This window comes from Dermacentor silvarum, chromosome 3 (genome assembly GCF_013339745.2).
Source record: "Dermacentor silvarum isolate Dsil-2018 chromosome 3, BIME_Dsil_1.4, whole genome shotgun sequence".
Classification (NCBI taxonomy): domain Eukaryota; kingdom Metazoa; phylum Arthropoda; class Arachnida; order Ixodida; family Ixodidae; genus Dermacentor; species Dermacentor silvarum.
Window position 1 is genome coordinate 117,297,997 of NC_051156.1, and position 19,254 is coordinate 117,317,250.

Below are 19,254 nucleotides of genomic sequence, written 5' to 3' on the forward strand. Positions count from 1 at the left end.
ACTCTGTCCAATTGTATATTTAGGCGTATATGTACTAGACTAACTCGCAAGGCCTAAATATCATTGAAAAATCTTTCATGGAGAAAGTTGTGCAGCGCCTGTTCAACGTACGAGTCGGCACTCTTTACCTTGGTTTTTATGATGTAATAATTTATGTTAAAAATATTAAAAAAAATGAAAGTACAAAATACGCGTCGTTATATGTTTGAACAACGTCGCAATATCTTTCTTATCTTATATACGTACCAAATAATGTCTCTCGTATATTGGTAGGGATATAGACCTGTCTTGTGTTCATGATATGTGTATCAACCGCCTAATTTACTCCGTATTGTTGATCTCGTGAAATTCATTGTTGCTTTATTTGCCTGGCTTGCAATAAAAAAGCACAAGCAATTACGATTTCTTCTCATAACAGTTTAATCCAAACTGCAACTCTTTGCGTCACGTAAGTTTCTTTCTACAGGTTAGATTAAGTGAGATTACAGGAGAGTAGTACAATACATAATATTCATGACCGTAAAACAAGAACCCAAAGCACTATGCTGAAAATTGTGGGAATGTTTTCTAAGGCTTACCCCGGAATTTTGCGAAAAAGAACACCCCTACCGTCATTTTATCCAAAAGCCTTTCGTAAAGCACACCCATCCGTTTTCGTTAGGTGCTATCAAGGCCGATGAACGATACACTAAGATACTGTCATCACTACACGTACCTTGTATCACTCCAAAAGTCAGAGAAAGCCAAGCAATATTTGGTGCGAAGCTAGATGCCACGACGCCTGCAGAAGCCATGATTCCACCTAGAAGGGTTATGTGGTAGATGGCGAACTTCTTTTGCACGACGCTGACAAGAAGGCCTGTAAAAGCAATATTAGATGCGAAGCATTTCTTGGCGCACAATTGCTACTTTGACAGTGTGTGTGTGTGTGTGTGTGTTGTGTGTGTGTGTGTGTGTGTGGGTGTGTGCGTGCGTGCGTGCGTGCGTGCGTGCGTGTGTGTGTGTGTGTGTGTGTGTGTGTGTGTGTGTGTGTGTGTGTGTCTGTGTGTGTGTGTGTGTGTGTGTGTCTGTCTGTCTGTCTGTCTGTCTGTCTAGCCGCCTACGTCTTTGTGCTCTTATGGTCGTTTCATTAACTTGGCATGTACCAAAATTGGCATACTATGACAAGAGTATATGACAAACATAAATGATATATCATGACATGAATGTCATGACATGCGTGTCATATAGGTCATGAAACAGCCGCCTGTGTCTTGGTGCATTCATGGTCGTTTCATAACCTTGGTAGGTACCAAAATTGGCATAGTGTCACATGAGTGTATCACGAACATAAGTGATAGGTCATGGCCTAAATGTCATGACATGCGTGCCATGTAGGTCATGACAATGACTCAGCGAAAAAAATTAACACTAAATTGAACTAATTGGGTGCTAATTGAAGGAAACACTAAAGGATGATGGTAGAAGTCATGGTCATGTGCATAACTCAGCATAAATGACAATGACTCAGAGAAAAAAGATTAACACTGAAAAGCCACTTAAATGGGTTCTAACGTGGCTACTAAGTGAAGGAAACACTAAAGGTGATGGTAAAAGTCATAGCCATGGACACGACTCAACAAAAATGACAATCACTCAGCGAAATAAGATTAACACTCAAGAACCACTGGAATGGGTTCGGACGTGGGTACTAAGTGAAGGAAACACTAAAGGATGATGGTAGAAGTTATTGTCATGACAATGACTGAGCAAAAATGACTGACTCAGCGAAAAAAAGATTAACTGTCAAAGACCAATGAAATAGGTTCGCATGTGGTACTAAGTGAAGGAAAAGGCTTAAGTTCGAGCATCATGTCATGAGCATGAATAAGGCTTTTGCCTTAAGGTATATTAGGTGTAGCTTAAGGGACTCCTGAGGACTCTTGACATGAATATTATGACATGCGTGCCATGTAGGTTATGAAAGAGCCGCCTACGTATTGGTGCTCTCATGGTCGTTTCATTAACAGGGTAGGCTCCCCGCACACTGCTTCCCATAACATCGATTCCCACAGGGGGTGGGATCTGCCGTTTTTTTTTTCAATATATATTCACCTGATATTTGCTGAAGGCCGTCACAAGAAAGAATGCGGACTTTGCAAAGCTGTAACTATAAATTTTGAAATATCTGGTACTACTGGAGAGCAAAGAAGCTTCTGTGGCTATACTGATTTCAACATAAAGGACCTTACGGTGACAAACTCATCACGTAGCTTTCTACTATTACAGCCCTGGAGCAATCTTGGGAAGCTAAACAACATGATTATTTACCGTTACACCACTTAAGCGCTCGATACCAACTATTATATTTCGGTGAGGCCGTCATCCCCGTTACCATGCAGCGCCTAGGCCGTTGTCTTCTTGTCCTTGTACATTTGCCGAGTTATATCAAATTTGCTTTCTCTATAAGCGAATGGCTGACACTTTCACCGGAGGGGAACGGCAGTTATTTTGCTAAATTATTATTCACTTAGCGTTAGGGTATGCGGGGCTTCCAACGCAAGGCAGACTCGAAAATAGGTGGCCTCCTTGTGCCCGCACACTTTAAAGAAACGAGCTTATAATTTATTCATGACAGGCAGATGAAAAAGTACTTGCCGTCAGTTTTACACAGATCATTTGATGAAACTCTACCTCGCCGTAGCTGCAGTCAATATGCCAGGTAACTTAATTGAAATCAAGGCAACATATTGTCTCTCTACGCGGAAAGGTGAAGAACTTTTGTTACGTGGTGCTGCACCTGGATTCAGGAGCCGCCTAAATTACGGTCAGTTTTCTGCGATTCCATGATTCTCCATCAAACCACGTGAGGTGTTGTGCACCACTGAGCCTGTTGACAACTGGTTTGATATAATCGAACACTTAACCAGTTTAACAATCAGTGACCTTGGGATTTACTATTTCAGTGAGAATCGGGACATTGCCGCATCCGTAGGAATTAATACTAGATTTAAAAGACCGTCAAATCAGCTAAGTGGAGCGATCAGTGCGATCTCATTTCCGCTTTACGAACATGCAGCGGTTCCGCTTCGCTTACTTTGAACACATTACCGCTATGGTAATCAAACGTTTTACGCTTATATCATCTGCATTTGCTGCCCCCCGAGGAATAAATAGATAGAGAGAATAACTATGTGGCACCCCGTTTCAAACTCAGCACTGGGGGAGAGGAAAGTGGGAAGGAAAGGAATAAGAAAGCGGGAAAAAGGAGTGGGATGAGGAGTGATGCGCGCCCACACGATATCGTTCACTCTGCCATCAAAGGCGGTCTACAAAGACAGACGTTTTTTTTAAAGTGCACCAGGATTCTGGTAGCTTTCTGGGCCGAGGACGGTACAATCCATGGTTCCAGCTTATTGTCTTTCATGAACGCTCTCTCATCCGCTCATCTTAAAATGCATGCAGAATGCCTTTGGTCATCGGAAAAAAAAGGTAGCCGACCTGGATGTGTTGTTTGGTCTTGCTGCAACCAGCAACGCTCAACGAGGCATCGCCTATCATGGCAATGCGAAAACTCTAGTCACTTGTAAAAGCGACGCCGAGCCACAAGCGACAGAGTGTAACTGGCGAATAATGTATACAAAGGTAGCAGTGGAAGTAGCAATAAGGGTGAAAGGAGCGCAGTCGCTAGTTCACCTATTTTGCGGAATTGCAATTCTTTAATACCCTGAAAATAGGTGAGGTTACCGTTATGCATTAGACCTTGACAAATGAAAAGGGCATGCTAGACTTGTGTGACGTGATTTCTGCTTGGTTTAATAATTAGCACTTCGCAGACGATGCCGCAATAGCCTGGCAGCCAGTAAAATCTGACGGCATGCCAATTTCAGTACGGCAATATGACTATGGTGCACCGTTTGGTTGGCTGCTCACAAATGTAGCCGAGAGCCGCAAGTACTCATCCCCTAGATGTTTTGGCATGAATAAACTTGAACTTGATAGACGGCGATCTTGATATGATTACCCTCAGCCGACGAGTTGTTGGTAACAGAAGCGTTGGTGTCTACATGCACAGAATCAGATTATACGTGGTGTAAGTGCTGCAAAATGACTTGCTTGACAGACAGAGAGAGAACGATCTACGGCAAGCTAGCCTTCTTTCAAATACCAAGAAAACAAAACTTTAGAAATGCTTCTCTGAGGAACCTCAAAACAGTCAGTGGTCTTGTCGAAGGTATTAATTAAGCTTGACGGAAGCTATGCACGGCGAGCAGCTATTTCACGGGAAAACGCAGCGTGAGGTTGCTCTCAGTGCCAGAGGGGATACGTTGCGTGATTGAATTTGGAATAAGCTGTGCATGCGATTTATGGGCGATTCGATGATTCTATGCGCGCCCAAAGAATCGTAAAAAGTAACTGTTTTACAGATTTTGAAAGAAAATTAACCCTTAACCGGTTATTATGCAGACTGCGTGGCACCATAGGTCGTGTGTGAATGCAAGTAAGCTTGCTTTTTCTTTCGCTAAGCCTTCTAGTACTTGTATCGCAGGGTATGTCATCATCATCATCATCATCATCATCATCATCATCATCAGCCTATATTTATTTCCACCGCAGGGTATGTACTTATCAGTTATTCTACTTAATGTAACCATTTACAAAGCTTAATACATGTGACGCCGGATGTCAAATCTAGATAGGGCCTGTATAAAATGAGACAGGCCATTAATTAGACGTTATATTAGCAGTTCTACAGGGCCGAAGTTGAAAAGAGTGGGACTCAAAAACTCACCCCTGACAAGCCTATACATCATAGATAGGGCCATCTTCAATGATAATTAAGGAGCACCATCCGCAGAGGTAGCCTCTTAATCATCGAAAAATGCGACCCCGAATTTCTGCTTTCTCTAGTGCAGCAATTATTTCTGCATGGGTAACATTTTCGAACTCAAATTACTCCAAGCACAAGTGCTGCAGATATGGTTGTGGTGTTTCGCATCGGAGAGCTTAAAGGGGCTTTCGCTACCTGTGGGCAGTAGTCTTCGTTCGGTACTGACGATATAGCATGTGCTGCCTTGTGTCAAAATGCACAATAGGCATTCTTCGATCAATACAAGCAGTACAGGAATGGAAATGCAGCCGTTCGCTTTTATATATCTACGAAGTATAGTTCGCGAAAGAAAATCTGTTGTTGGTGGCTAGGCTACGCTAGCGCAGATCGCAAGGAGGGTTTAAACATGATTCCTGTAGTGGAGCACTGGAATGGTCTCGATAACAGAAACATTTTTTGAGAACATGGAAAGAGAGACAGAGATAAAACACCTTTGTTGAAGAGTCTCTGCTGGGTTCGAAAGGGCAACGGAGTGGCCGAACATATTGCACAGCAATTTGAGAACCAGTGACCTAGAATACAGGTGCATATTACGTGTAGGTCAGCACGGAATGCGTATATTTTAAGAAATCAAGGCAAGTTAAAGTGCCACATGGCGACACCGCGGCAAGTTATGTTATGAAGAATGCTGTCAAAATTTAAACGATAAATTGTGGACTCGCCATTGCATTCACGGTTCTTCAGCTTGCATTTGAATACCGGCAGAAACTCGTCGCAATTTGTTATTTTTCATATTTCATTCATGAAGCTGCGCAACTGCGTGAGCTCCTGTCGTGGCCAAAAAATTTAGGCAGCCATACTGCTCCGGAAGAGGAAGGTGACCGATAAACTGAATTACATAGAGAAGAATATAGAACTGATGGTGCTTGACATCAGATTTCCTAAGGACCTTTGCAAGATGCTACAAAGAATTTGAACTAAGACAAAAGAGGTGGGCCAACAAAACAGCGCCCCAGAATTCTGTGACAAAAATAAGATTGTCATGAGTAACAAAGATGTGACCTGACAAAAAGGAATCGTGGTTTAATCTGGGAGTATTACGAGCCGTCCGTTGATAGAAATTCAGAAGCACTTTTATGCCTCCCACCGTTAGCCATAAAGAGGGCATCGGTTTAATGGAGAAGCCTAGCAGGATAAAATTATTGCGACACGTTCCACTCATCGTGTAATGAATGTGCGCCTTTGAAACGCAATACCTCGTCAAACACGATGGAATATTCAGGCAAGGTTTCAGCAAAATATTTCCGTAAGCATTTAATCAAACATCGAGACTGGGGACAAAACATTGGTGGATTTTCTTACCCGCGCATCCGCCAGAGGCGACGAGTGCGCTCTGCGGCCAGGCAGCTTGCTCGCGCCCAACGTGATGCTTTTCCATGAGCAGAACGTATAGGTACCCATAGCTGGATAAGGCTATGCACGAGAGGAAGGTGATGCAGGCAGTGGCTACAGGTACACCCCAGCACGTGTCCAAGTCCACATAACGCCGCCTTCCAGTTGATCCACTCTGCATCTGAGAGCCATAGTTAGGGTGTTGGGGCAGAGAGGTTTCGCTGAAACACAAACAAAACAGCGTGGGTTTGTGGAAACACCACGCCTCAATGATCAAGCACGACGCAATAAATGTGACTGCACAGGGTCTTCACATTTGGTAACCAGATCTCGGCACTAAACTGCCGACCTATCACCTTACTCAGTTTATTTTGCAAGCTCATGAACCCGTAATTTAATCTCGTGTCATCAATTATCTCAAATCTGTCAATTTCTTTCGTTCCTACCAGCATAGGTTCCATAGATGTCTCCTTTGCGAGACAAAGCTGGACATTTTCATCCACGAGTCTCATGTTAAACTGGACGTTAACGCTCCAACTGATGACATTGTCAGTGATGGGAGCAAGAGTGTTTTGGAGCAACTTTTGTAGCTACAAAAATGACAATTTGGAGCAGAATATGTTGCAAGCAGCAATGATGATTCTGTATGATTGTGGGCCGTACACTCTTCCAGCGTGTCAAAAATGGTTCCAGAGTGCCAGCACACATCATCGCGAACATTCATGAGAAAGATAATCCGTGTACGCGACCACTCACGAAGAAATTACAACCATCACGTGGCTACACTGAGTCAACCTGCACGTTAAAAAAAATAAAATACGGTTCATTCGTAGCAGTAAAAAGAGCCACCCAAAGCCACAAAAAATTGACAGCAATACAGTCAATTGGTATGCGGGATGGCCATTTAAACAATTTTATTTTTCGCCTAAACTCGTCTAGTTAGGAAAATAGTAGAGCTACAAATCTGCTGCGTTACGAGTAAACACATACAAACACAACACAATAAAGCAACGAATTACATTAAATGGGGTGAGATTCACATTGGTGAGCGCCACGACACAGCCAGCCGTGAAGTACGTGCCATCGGTCGAGGAAAACCTCTCCCACCAAAGCCACGCCACCGGTACAAATTGCAAATGCGAGACACACCAACAATGGGCAGTGCACGCACTACTTAGCATGGCAAAACTTAATGCGAAACTAAGAAAAATTCGCGAATATGGCGCATATAGTTTCCTAATGGCAGACCTCGAAATGCACTGGATTGGATTAGCACAGTTACCCTTTTAGTTATTTCAGCTTTATGAATGGCAGGAGACAAGAGGAAACTCTTTGCTTAGGGTGGTGGCGACCGCCACCTGGCATTGACCACAAGTCATATTTGCAGCGGCCTCTGAGATTGCGTGGTCCGGCTCGTCATGGAGCAGCTTTGGAGCAGTTTCTCTCGTTTGTAGCATGGATGTAACAGCTTTAACGGAATGTAGCAGATTGGAAAAATTGTAGCAGCAGTCCCACCACAGCATTGGTCTTGACTCCGCCAATGCTTTTGACAGAGTACTGCATATGCGCCTGATGTTAAAAATATCCTGCTTAATCTTATACCCTAACGTATTTGCTTGGATCAATAAGTTCTTCACTAACCGTTTGCAGAAGTTGCTTATATTTACCCATTTGTGTACACCTATTTGGGCATCATCTGGTGCCCGTCGTGGTTCTGGTCTGGGCCCTCTCTTGTTCTTAAGGTGTGGTAACAGCCTGCCCTAAATTTCTCTTATATATATATATGCATGTTTGCTGACGAGTCTGTTGTTTGCAGGATCATTACTAACCCGTAAAACCAAATTGTCTCTAATGAAGAGCTCCACCGCATCAAGAAATCGTGTCGTGATGAGTAATGGCGTTGAGCTCTACTAAATGTAATGTTGTATCCTTCTGTCACCGCTGTAATCCAGTCTGCTTCCCTTGCAACATCACTAAAACACAACTTGAACTGTTATCCTCTTGAAAATGCCTTGGGGTTACCTTATCTATTCATCCATGTTGGAACGTTCTTGTGGCTAACATCATCTCATCAGCTAACCAAACGTTAAGCTTCATTAAACGTCATCTACGCAAAGCACAGCATATGAAACTTCCAGCTTATATGTCGTTAGTCTTATGAAAACTAGAATACGCGTCACGTGTCTGGAATTACTCCGAAATTGTTCTCACCAACCATCTTCAATCAGTTCAACAGTGACCAACATGGTTCATTCATTCTTAATATTCCTATAACGTCAGCGTTTCCCCCCTAAAAGCACGATGCATTTTATCTCCACTGTCTTATCGCCGTCGTATTGCCACCGTATCCATTGCAAATAAGTTATGTCATTTTACATTTAATCGCGAGCCATACATAGTCCTTGCGCTTTACATATCTCATCGCACTAGTTATGCATTTCAAGTTGCTCGTGCACATGGCCGAACTGAAACAATTCTGCTGCTTTTTTCCCTAGACCAGCCAAAGAATGGACCGGATTCTCGCACTGCATCGCTCCTACGAACAGCCTATTATCCTTCGCAGCATAAGAAATCATGTTTCACGTTACAACCGTGTGACTATATTATATTGTAACGCACAGTTGAGTGAAGGTACTTTAATTAGCTAACGTTGGGTGAACTTGTACCCGACAAACAGCTAAGCAAGAGTCTCGCTCCAACGTACACAGTCTTCGCCAAGAGTTCCACACGACTTCTTCTTCTTCGTGCCCCGCCTGACGATCTCTTGCTCCGTTCGCACGTGCCTTGTGGGCACGTGTTGCCCGCTTCGCTGCTGCTATCTTTCGTACGTAGCAACACATGGACGGGCGCAGGAGACGGCTGGCACGCGAGATTTGAAGGCACCTTGTGTCATTGTCCACCTTCCAAGAATGCATCGTCCCGATGCTTATAAAGAAGGCGGTGGTTTCTAGGCTGTCATTCGGAAAGCTTGTTGGCCAATTGTCTGTTATTGTCTTTCGTAGTAGGGTTTCATTCGGACGACATTAACGACTACGGTGCGATGTCGCCGTCGTGAAGAGGTTACTTGACCTTCTGGAAGAACTTCGTAGTTCAAGGGGCTAAGTCGGCGAATTATCCTGTACGGGCCAAAATAACGACGAAGAAGCTTTTCAGATAGGCCGCGCATCCGTACAGGAGTCCACACTCATACCCTGTCTCCAGGTGCGTACTGGACGTCTCTTCGTCGCAAGTTATATCGATTCGCATCGGTTTGCTGTTGCTGCTGAATGCGGTATCGCGCCAGCTGCCGTGCCTCTTCAGCTCTTTCTGTGAAGTCGCTGATATCATGGTCATTATCCGAGGTCTCATCTACAGGTAGCATTGCATCTAAGGGTGTGGTGACGGTCCGACCAAAAACGAGTTGGAAAGGTGTCATTCGAGTCGTCTCTTGCACTGCGGTATTCTACGCGAACGTTGCGTATGGTAGGATCTTGTCCCATGTTCGGTGCTCCATGTCCACGTATATTGATAACATATCGGTCAGCGTTCTGTTGAGTCGTTCAGTCATTCCATTTGTCTGCGGATGATATGCGGTGGTTTTTCTGTGACTGGTGTGTGTCAGTTTCATAATGGACTGTGTCAAATGCGCAGTAAATATGGTTCCTCGCTCCGTGATCAGAACTTTATGAGCGCCATGCCGTAGTACAATGTGCGTGACAAAAAATTCAGCTACTTCAATGGCTGTACCCTTAACAAGAGACCCTGTCTCGGCATATCGAGTTAGGTAGTCAGTTGCAACTACGATCCACCGCATTCCTGACGACGACGTGGGAAAGGGGCCAAGTAAATCCATTCCCACTTTTGCAAATGGAATTTCCGGTGGCTGTATGGGTTGTAGGAGACCTGTTGGCTTCAATGGTGGCATTTTACGTCTTTGGCAATCCCGGAAGGTTCTCACATAGTGTTGCACAGAATTCAACAACTTTGGCCAGTAATACTTCGTACGGATGCGTGCGAAGGTTCTGCTCACTCCTAAGTGTCCTGCTGATGGGTCATCGTGGCACGCTTCCAATCTCTCTGGGCGTAACTTTGAAGGTACGACGAGCAGAAATGTCTCAGCACTATGTTCAAAATTTCTTCTGTACAGGACGTTATTCCTTAGTACGAACGACGACAAGCAGCGGATAAAAGCTCGTGGAACGTCGACAGTGTGTCCTTCTAGGTGATCAATGAGCAGACGTAACTCCGCGTCAGAGTGCTGATGCTGCGCCATTTGCGATGATGTCACAGCTCCTAGGAACGGGCAATCCTGTTCATCTTCAGCAGGTGTCGATTTCGTGGATTCAATCGGTGCACGCGACAAGGAATCAGCATCACTGTGCTTGTGACCGGACTTGTATACGACCGTTATATCGTATTCCTGCAGTCGCAGGCTCCATCTTGCAAGCCGTCCAGATGGCTCTTTAAGATTGGCCAGCCAGCACAACGAATCATGGTCGCTGATAGCTCGAAATGGTCTGCCATATAAGTATGTTCTGAACTTGCTAATGGCCCATATCACCGCGAGACATTCTTTTTCTGTCGCTGAGTAGTTCACCTCAGCCTTTGAAAGAGTACGACTAGCATACGCAATCACTCGTTCCTCTCCATTCTGCCACTGAATGAGGACGGCCCCGAGGCCTAAATTGCTTGCGTCTCTGTGGATATCAGTCTCGGCTTCCTGGTCAAAATGCGCAAGAATTGGATGATTGTGAAGACGCGTTCGTAGTTCATTGAAGGCATTCTCCTGTTCACTTGACCTGACGAAAGGCATGTCTTCTTTTGTTAGCCGCGTTAGCGGTTCGGCAATCCTTGAAAAATTTTTTCACGAAGCGTCTGTGGTAGGCGCAGAGTCCTAAGAATCGCCTAACGGCTTTTTTGTCGGTTGGTTTTGGAAAATTTTCAGCAGCCACAGTCTTCTCAGGGTCTGGGCGAATGCCTTCTGAACTGACGACATGGCCAAAGAAAAGGAGCTCGTGAAAGCCGAAATGGCATTTCTGTGGTTTTATCGTCAAACCTGCTGGTCTATTAGCTTTCATCACAGCCCGCAGTCGTTCTACATGCTGCTCGAAGGTAGCAGAAAAAACCACGACATCATCAAGATAAACGAGACAGGTTTGCCATTTCAGACCGGTGAACACAGTGTCCATCATCCCCTGAAACGTTGCGGGTGCCGAACAAAGACCAAACGGAAGTACTTTGAGCTCGTATATTCCGTCTGGCGTCACAAATACGGTCTTTTCGCGATCTCGTTCGTCCACTTCTATCTGCCAGTACCCATTTTTGAGGTCCACGCAGGAAAAGAATTTTGCATCTCGTAGTCTATCTAGAGTGTCATCGATTCTTGGAAGTGGGTAAACATCCCGCTTTGTGACGGCGTTCAGCTTCCGGTAATCGATGCAGAAGCGCAAGGTCTGGTCCTTTTTCTTTACAAGTACCACAGGCGACGCCCATGGATTTGCCGACGGCTGAATTACGTCGTCTTTAATCTTCGCCTAGAGACTCGCGATTCTGGAGCACCTGTTAACTTCGGTTCCGTTCCGACCTTGCCCTTCAGCATGGCAGCTCCTAGTTCGCAACGCTGGGATGTCCATGAAGGTATGCGCAGCACATCCTGTCAGCACACCCCACGAGATGTCTACCAATCCACCAGATTTTCACTTGGGTGATAACTTTAGTGCTCGCCAGCCCAGGACGATGCATTCCTGCGGGGACAGGAATACTGTAGGCATTGCCCTCGAAGAGGTTGGGTCATTGAATCTGGACGTTATTTGGCATAACAGTAACGATGGCAACTCAAGGGATCGACAGGCCGGAAAACAAAGTTTTGTGACTTGTGTCCATCATAAAGACCAGGCTCTGGAAACTGAAAGCATTATGCCAAACGATTGTTCATGCAATCCACCGCACGAAGACATTGAAGACTGTAAAGAAGGACTCAGCACAGTGCTTGATGGTGGTTTCACACTAGATGTAGCAGCTAAAGCATCGAAAAATCAACGTATGACGTTACTACACAGCTCATGAACAAGATTACGAGCAGGTACCGAAAGTTTAATTATGAAGACGCTGTAGCTGTCATCAGCATCCTCCCATGTACTCGTATGTGCACTAAAGTTCATTCTCACAATGTCAGTGTCAATCTGGGAGCTTTTGCAATATAGACAAAGTATTGTGACGCACACTCGACACCTATTGATTAGAGAGCGACTTAGAAGACAAACGATTTTAAACATCATATTTACTACACAAAATGTGGACTTACGAATAGCTATGGAATGCCATCGGATCCTACTGAAATCGGATAGCTGTGCTGCTACGGAAATAAAACAGTTCCCGTTAGATTATGCTACTTCAACACACATATGCAGAAAGCGCGACTTTGCGCGAGCCAAGGCGATCAGAGGAGGTCAACTTGAAGAATGTTGCAAAAAAAGAGAGAAAAAAGCGTTTTTCAGTGGGCGTTGAGCGCCGACTTCCGTGAGCCTTTTGAAGATGTCCGCAGTGCTCTTGCGATCGAGGAGCAAACTAACTCTGCAAATTTTTCGTTGAGTCCGTCTCACCAAGAAAGGACAGGGAAAAGAAGAAAGAAAAGGAGGTGCCTCTGGAAAGAGAAGCGCGCCGTCAAAACAAGATAAGTTTCTGAAACCACTAGCGAAGGAACGCCAAACAGTCTGCATGTTTGTGTGGTAACTAGCACGGGAAAGACAAGGCCACAAAGAAGATTCAGCTTCAATTAATTTTTATCAACCAGTCACGGAAGTCCCATGGAAGGCGCCGAGAAGATTTTGACTAAAAAACGAAGAAAACCAGACTCACGCGACAAAAATAACGCGCATAAGCACGTCAACATGACATGCCAATATAATGGACACGGGAGAACAATTATAATGCCGAGAGTAACCAACTAACCAAAAAATAAAGTTAGACCGCGCCAAAATTGCGCCGCCGTGACATCGGACCTAGTATTCACGGGACACAGGCAGACAGCTGCACCGAAGGTTATCGCGGTCATAAATTCAGAAGGATCATGGTACGAAACTGTCACAATCAGTGGAAGCATCACCCCAAGAGGGCGTCTTGCGCAAGTGCGGATATCCTTAGATTCTACCCTTGGGACTCACTGGGACGCGACTGCAGTATGCGCCATAGATTAAAGTCAGACTACTGATTGATCTTACTGTGCACATAGCTAATGGCAAACCTTAGTCAATTAGGTAATGACTAACGTTAGACTGTGCCACACTTCACGAAACTTGAGTTCCGAGCGAAGAGCGAATTTGTGGACAATTTGGTCCCTTTGCCTGTAGCTGAAGAATATCACGGATTCATCGAGTTCAACTATCCACTTCTACAAGAATGACCTAGAACTTCACAGATATTGGGGCGTCCATCCAACTTGTCAAAATATGGTAACATAAAGCCGATCATAGCCAACATACACAAGCTGCCGTTAAGCTTAATAAGCTTTATGGATGACCAGAACGTGCCGTTAGATTAAGCGGGAGGCCATGCTGTCGATTGTCTATAGCCGCGTAGTACCTTGACGTGTGTGCATGAGACTTTAACTCCACTTTTTTTCCAATATGAGGCCGCTGCTTACAGCGATTTGATTACGGCCACTTACAAGTGCGAGGTGGTTGCGCTAAGATGTTTCTAGGACTGTTCCAACTCCTTTCCCAATTTCCCTTTATCACGGGCGGGAACTTTTGGAAAATAAAAGGCGACGTCAGCCACGATCGAAGTACACATATATGGGTATAATCTTGCATATTTGAGTTTGTTAATGGTCAAGATTTGTGTAGCTTGGAGTTGGTTTCGGTTGTTTTTACAGCTAGCGAATTTAAAAAAAAAGACAGTAGAAAACGAGACTTGTGGTCTCGACAATAATCTCTACCACATAAAGGCATGCACTCGAACAGGAACTCATTGCATTTATTTACTGCACAGCTATGAGAAACATTGAGGTTCGTGTGAGCATTGGTCACCCGAAAGACCCAAAAGGGCAGGGCTTTGCATACTATCGATACAAGGCTGCGCTTCTTCACCTTTGTGAGCATCGCCTTGTATGTTAAAAAATTCTCAATGAATTTTTAGTAATGCAGAAACTTCAAGATGGCCTCAAGCGGGAGTTTTATGTTATATGTTATTTGCGCACCACTTGAAACGAGTACTCGAAACGAGGGACCCGAGCGCAAACTTTCAACAGGTTTTAATGGTAGGCAGTCGAGTAGTTTCATAGATACATGTGACGAAACATGAAAAACATTATAAAATATGCATGTGTAATCAACAGAACAGATTTGTACACTTTCATGCTTAATATCAAGATAGCCAGATAAATTCTAAATAAGAAGTAGGCCTCAAGACACACAAACACCGTTGCACCGTCTCTCTGGCTATCTTCATGGTGTCCTCCGACTCCCCGTTGGACGAACGTCGACGTACGTTAAGGACTCCACTGATTTTGTCGACAAGGTTTAGGAACGGGACTTTAGACAGCGAAGACGTCATGGTCTCCTTTGGCGTTAAGTCTATGTTCACACGCATACCTGTGGATTATGCTGTGGACTGCTGCCGAACAGCATTGCAAAACGACACATCTCTGCCTTCGTGCACCCCATTCGAAGTCGACGACGTGTGCCGCCTCTTGGAATTGTAGTTACGCAACACATATTTTGATTTAATGGATCATTTTACAGCCAGGTGTTTGCAACGGCAATGGGAGCGTCGGTGTCAGTGTCTTCTGCCTACATTGCCTTTGAAGCCCTCGAAGATAAAGCCCTCACGACGTTCCAGCCACTCCAAAATTGTTCCTGCGGTATGTCGACGATTGTTGTTCTATTATCCGCCGCGAAGACGTCGTAACTTTTCTGTAGCACCTGAACTCTTTCCAAAGCACAATAAAATTCACCGTTCAAGAAGAAGTTAATGGGCGCCTGGCTTTCCTTGACGTTGAAGTCATGCGTACTGCATCTGGCCTTTCAACAAGCGTTTATCGGAAGCCTACCCACACAGGGAGATATCTGTACTTTGATTCGGCCCATCCCCTTGGACACAAACGATCTGTTGCCTCTGCATTGTTCACCCATGCATTCCGATTGTGCTCGACAACTGACGCACGCAGAGCAAAGTTGAAGAGAATGAGGCAAGATTTGGTCAGAAATGGCTACCCCGGCCAGTTTATAAAGACTAAAGAAAAGCGTGCCGCTGAACCCCCTGTCAGGCCGATGAGAACAAGGAAATGGGCGTCTCTCCCCTAGGCACGAGGCGTGAGCGAGTCAATGTCAAGAATTTTCAAAGATTATGATGTACAAATCTGCCACGTCCCTTCAAGCAAGCTGAAACAACAACTCGTCGGAGTAAAAGACCACCTCGAAAAAGAAAAATATTCCGGCGTCATCTACAAAATGCCTTGCCAGGACTGCCAGCCGTGCTACGTAGGCGAGAAGGGAAACTTTACAAGAAGGCTACAGCAGCACCGCAATGATGTAGCCAAAAGACACACAGTTTCCAGCGCCCTGGCAGAGCATCATGACAAGACCGGTCACAGTATGAACTGGCATTCGGCTTCCATCATCGAAAGAGAGAATAAATTATCATCCCGATTGCTTCTTGAATCATTCTGCATACGATCTACTACTAACACAATAAACCGGGCACAGGGTCCCCTCCCTGAGCTGTACGAAAGCGCATTACGTCTTCCGACGCATATATAACAAAGACCATCATGCATTCGTTCATTGTGAACAAGGCACCCGTACTGGGCGCCGAAACGTCAATCTGTTGTTTTGTGTTCTTCAGTTGGCGAGTGTACGTTTATTCAGCCAAATATCAATGGTCTACGCATATGTCACCCAGTTTCCTCAAAATTCGGTGTCATGAAAAAATGGGTTCGCTGCGCGGATGCTTTCTTAGTGGTCATGACAGGAACTTGAACTCACAGTTCGAGTGATGTAGTTGAAGTACTGGAGATCTGTAGGTCTGGCCTGAGTCTATTTATCTTAACAAATTACCCGAAGAGGGATCTATCCATTTCCAAACACATAAAGCTAACTTTCTCCGGCTCCAGTGTGAGCCACGAGCAAATAAGCCCCTGTTACCCAACTGTTCGAAGCTGGTGATGCTAGTCAAGCCATTCGAAGCTGCTAAAAAGGAAGGGTGGCAAGTGCATGCTTAAAGAATCCCCTGCAGAAGTCCTGCCAACACGTAGTGGAAAATAGCTTCCAGGCTCAGGTTGGTTGGCTATACAGCAGGCAGGATATCCAGGGGATGTCACCCTATCTGTTGCGGCGTCTTTTTTGCAGGCTGTAAGGTGGTCTGGGCGTTGCACTGAACCGAGACGATGAGAGATCGAGAAGACTCGAGTTCGAGGGACGGCTTTAATACCGTGCTTTCATGACGTCTCCCACCGTCTAAAAAGATTGGAAGCCGTGTCGGGGTAAAAGTGGTTCTCACGGCACCCTACAAGTTAATGTCATTATGTAAGATAAAGGGGGAAAGCAGAACACGCAAGAGGACATGCACAGAGAACAACAGTATAGAGAATGTGCATTGCCCAGGAAAAGAGCTATATGCAATTCAGCTTGACTGCGCGGAAAAGTACAAAGGCCAGACGGGCAGATGCCTGAACGATAGGCTTCGGGAACATAGCGATAATGTACAATGGATGGTGCAAGGGTATCTGGGTTCGCATTGTTGGGATTGCGGTTGTCAGCCGTTGTCCGGTGAGTGCGGGGTTATAGTCAGGCACAATAATCAGATGACCCGAGAGATAATTGAAGCGGCAGAAATTCTACGCCTTGGGAAAAACTGTACTGTGTCAGTGTGGCTTCATTGGAACTATCACAAAAAGAGCTTAGTTATCTTAACGGGGCTGAATTTTGGGAAAGCTGCATGAAAGATTCGTAGGCCATCGATATTTTTGTCTAATATCTTACGTATTATTTAGAATTTATATGGCAATCTCGCTACTGCGAATCCACGTGTACAAGTCAGTTCTGTTGATTACACATGCATATTTTATGATGTTATTCATGTTTCGTCACATGTATGTAAAAAACCACTCGTCTTGCTACCAATCAAACCAGTCGAAAGCTTGCGCTTGTGTCTGTCGTTTCTAGTCCTCGTTTCATGTGGTCCGCAAATAACTTTTACCATGAATTGTTACCAACTAGCCTAAAGCAGAACCTTTCACGGAAGTTTTAGCTCTCGAGGCTGCCATCTAAATACTTGAGAACGGAGAAATCATCTTGCTGGGCACTAATTCACCGAACTTGATTTGGTTTGTGCTATTTTAAAGGAAAACATAGATCAAGTGACTGAACGGAGCGAATTTTTTAAAGAATTGTTAAAAAGAATAAGATTTACAAAATTCAAAGATTAAGTTCGGAACTCTGCAACTTAGCCAAAAATATCGGGTATTGTGTATCAGGGAAGCAGCCTTAGCAGGGTTCATAAGACGTTTTGCGCGTGCAGCAGACGGTGTATGGCCACTATGGTTCAGAAATGACGTAACAAAAGGGTGAAGTTTCATTTATTTATGCATTAGAAAACATAAATACCTAGACGAGGTTACAGCTAGTGGCCGTTTTACGACCTATTTTAGCAATCGTGCTCGCTTCTTATTCGTAATAGGTGCGTGTATTTCACAGCTGTTTGGTTACTAGGGTAAAGAAATAAGCCCCATACTGGTGACACCCAATACGGCTCTGCGCTGCTCGAGCCCGCCTCGCTTTTACATAGTTGGAGCTCCTGCGCTCACCTCTATCTTATGCGCTTACGCTCCTGATGGAGACGGACACGTTCAGCCGCATAAAAGGGTTTGGATGTCCCTATGGCTTGTTGCCCGAGTCTATTCACGCCATTTCCGAACCGTACGTGTCGAACACAAGGGGACATCGCAGAGAAATAGTGAAATTTTGGCAATAATTCTACACTTGCACGTCCTATACTCTTGATGAGCACCTACTCGGATGAAGAAAGGTACTGCCGAAGTACGCCCCTATGAACGCCACTTTTGAGACTAAATTTCGCTCCGATTGCCTCATGCGCGGCGCCACACGGCACCATTTGTGCACGCGACACATGCATGATTGAGTACTCAATTCTTTTCTCTGCACAGCATATCAAATTGAAGCGCATCACATTTATGCACGCATCAGAGAGTATATACATGCTTAAGTTATGATACAGCTGTGGGAACAGAAGACTCGGAACAAGTAACCATTTATTCGTCGGGGCAACTACGCTGATGTTGCGGCCATGATGTCGAGCTTCTTCTTCTTCTTCTTGTTCTGCGGACGCCAAGCGCACTGTCCACTACATGGCTCCCCCCCTAGCGATGAAGGCATTGCCGTCGAGCGGTTTATCTGCTTCAGATGGTGTTGCCAGCGTCCATGTGAGCTGGCTTCAAACGGTCTATAGATATCGTCTCTTCGCGTCCGTTAACAAGGAGAGTGAAGTACTTAGGATCGCGCTTCAGGACTTTAAAAGGACCGTCGTAAGGTACTTGTAGTGGAGTGCGAGTGGTATCGTGGCGGATGAAGACATGGCTAGTATGAAGTAATGCAGGGCTTATATACACGGTCTTGCAATCCTGACGAAGCGGTGGTGGTACGACAGTAGCCATAGTGGTTCGCAGGCGGTCGGCGTAAGAATGTAGCTCAGCTGATGTCGGTTCCGAGGCAAAGAACTCGCCGGGTACGCGAAGTGTCGTGCCGAAAACCGGCTCTGCGGATGAACACTGTGTGTCTTCTTTCACCGCGGTGCGAAGACCTAGTAGAACCAGAGGCAGGCGCTCTGTCCATGGAATTGTTGAATCCTGCGCACGCAGTGATGCCTTCAGTTGACGGTGGAAGCGTTTCACCATGCCGTTGGAACTGGGGTGGTAAGCCGTAGTTCGTATGTGTGTTACGCCTAGAAGGCGGGAGAGAGCCCGAAAGAAGGACGATTCAAATTGTCTCCCTCGGTCTGTCGTTATGGTGTGTGGGACGCCATAACGAGCGATCCAGGTGTGCACAAGAGCCTGTGCA

At 45.2% G+C, this 19,254-nt stretch overlaps 1 protein-coding gene across 10 annotated transcripts in view; it reads right to left on the minus strand.

The window, feature by feature from the left end:
• LOC119445733 (monocarboxylate transporter 4-like) overlaps positions 1 to 19,254 on the minus strand; it is a 228,214-nt gene that overhangs the window by 197,248 nt on the left and 11,712 nt on the right. For 4 of the 10 annotated variants that reach the window (XM_049663570.1, XM_049663569.1, XM_049663562.1 and 1 more), the window contains exons 2-3: positions 6,173 to 6,423; positions 716 to 859 (exon numbers count right to left, since the gene is read on the minus strand). The exons of 5 other annotated variants lie outside the window; for them this stretch is intronic. In XM_049663570.1, coding sequence (XP_049519527.1) covers positions 716 to 859; positions 6,173 to 6,423 — 395 coding nt within the window. The remainder of the gene's footprint in view (positions 1 to 715; positions 860 to 6,172; positions 6,424 to 19,254) is intronic. One more of the 10 variants, XM_049663571.1, reaches the window with a different exon arrangement.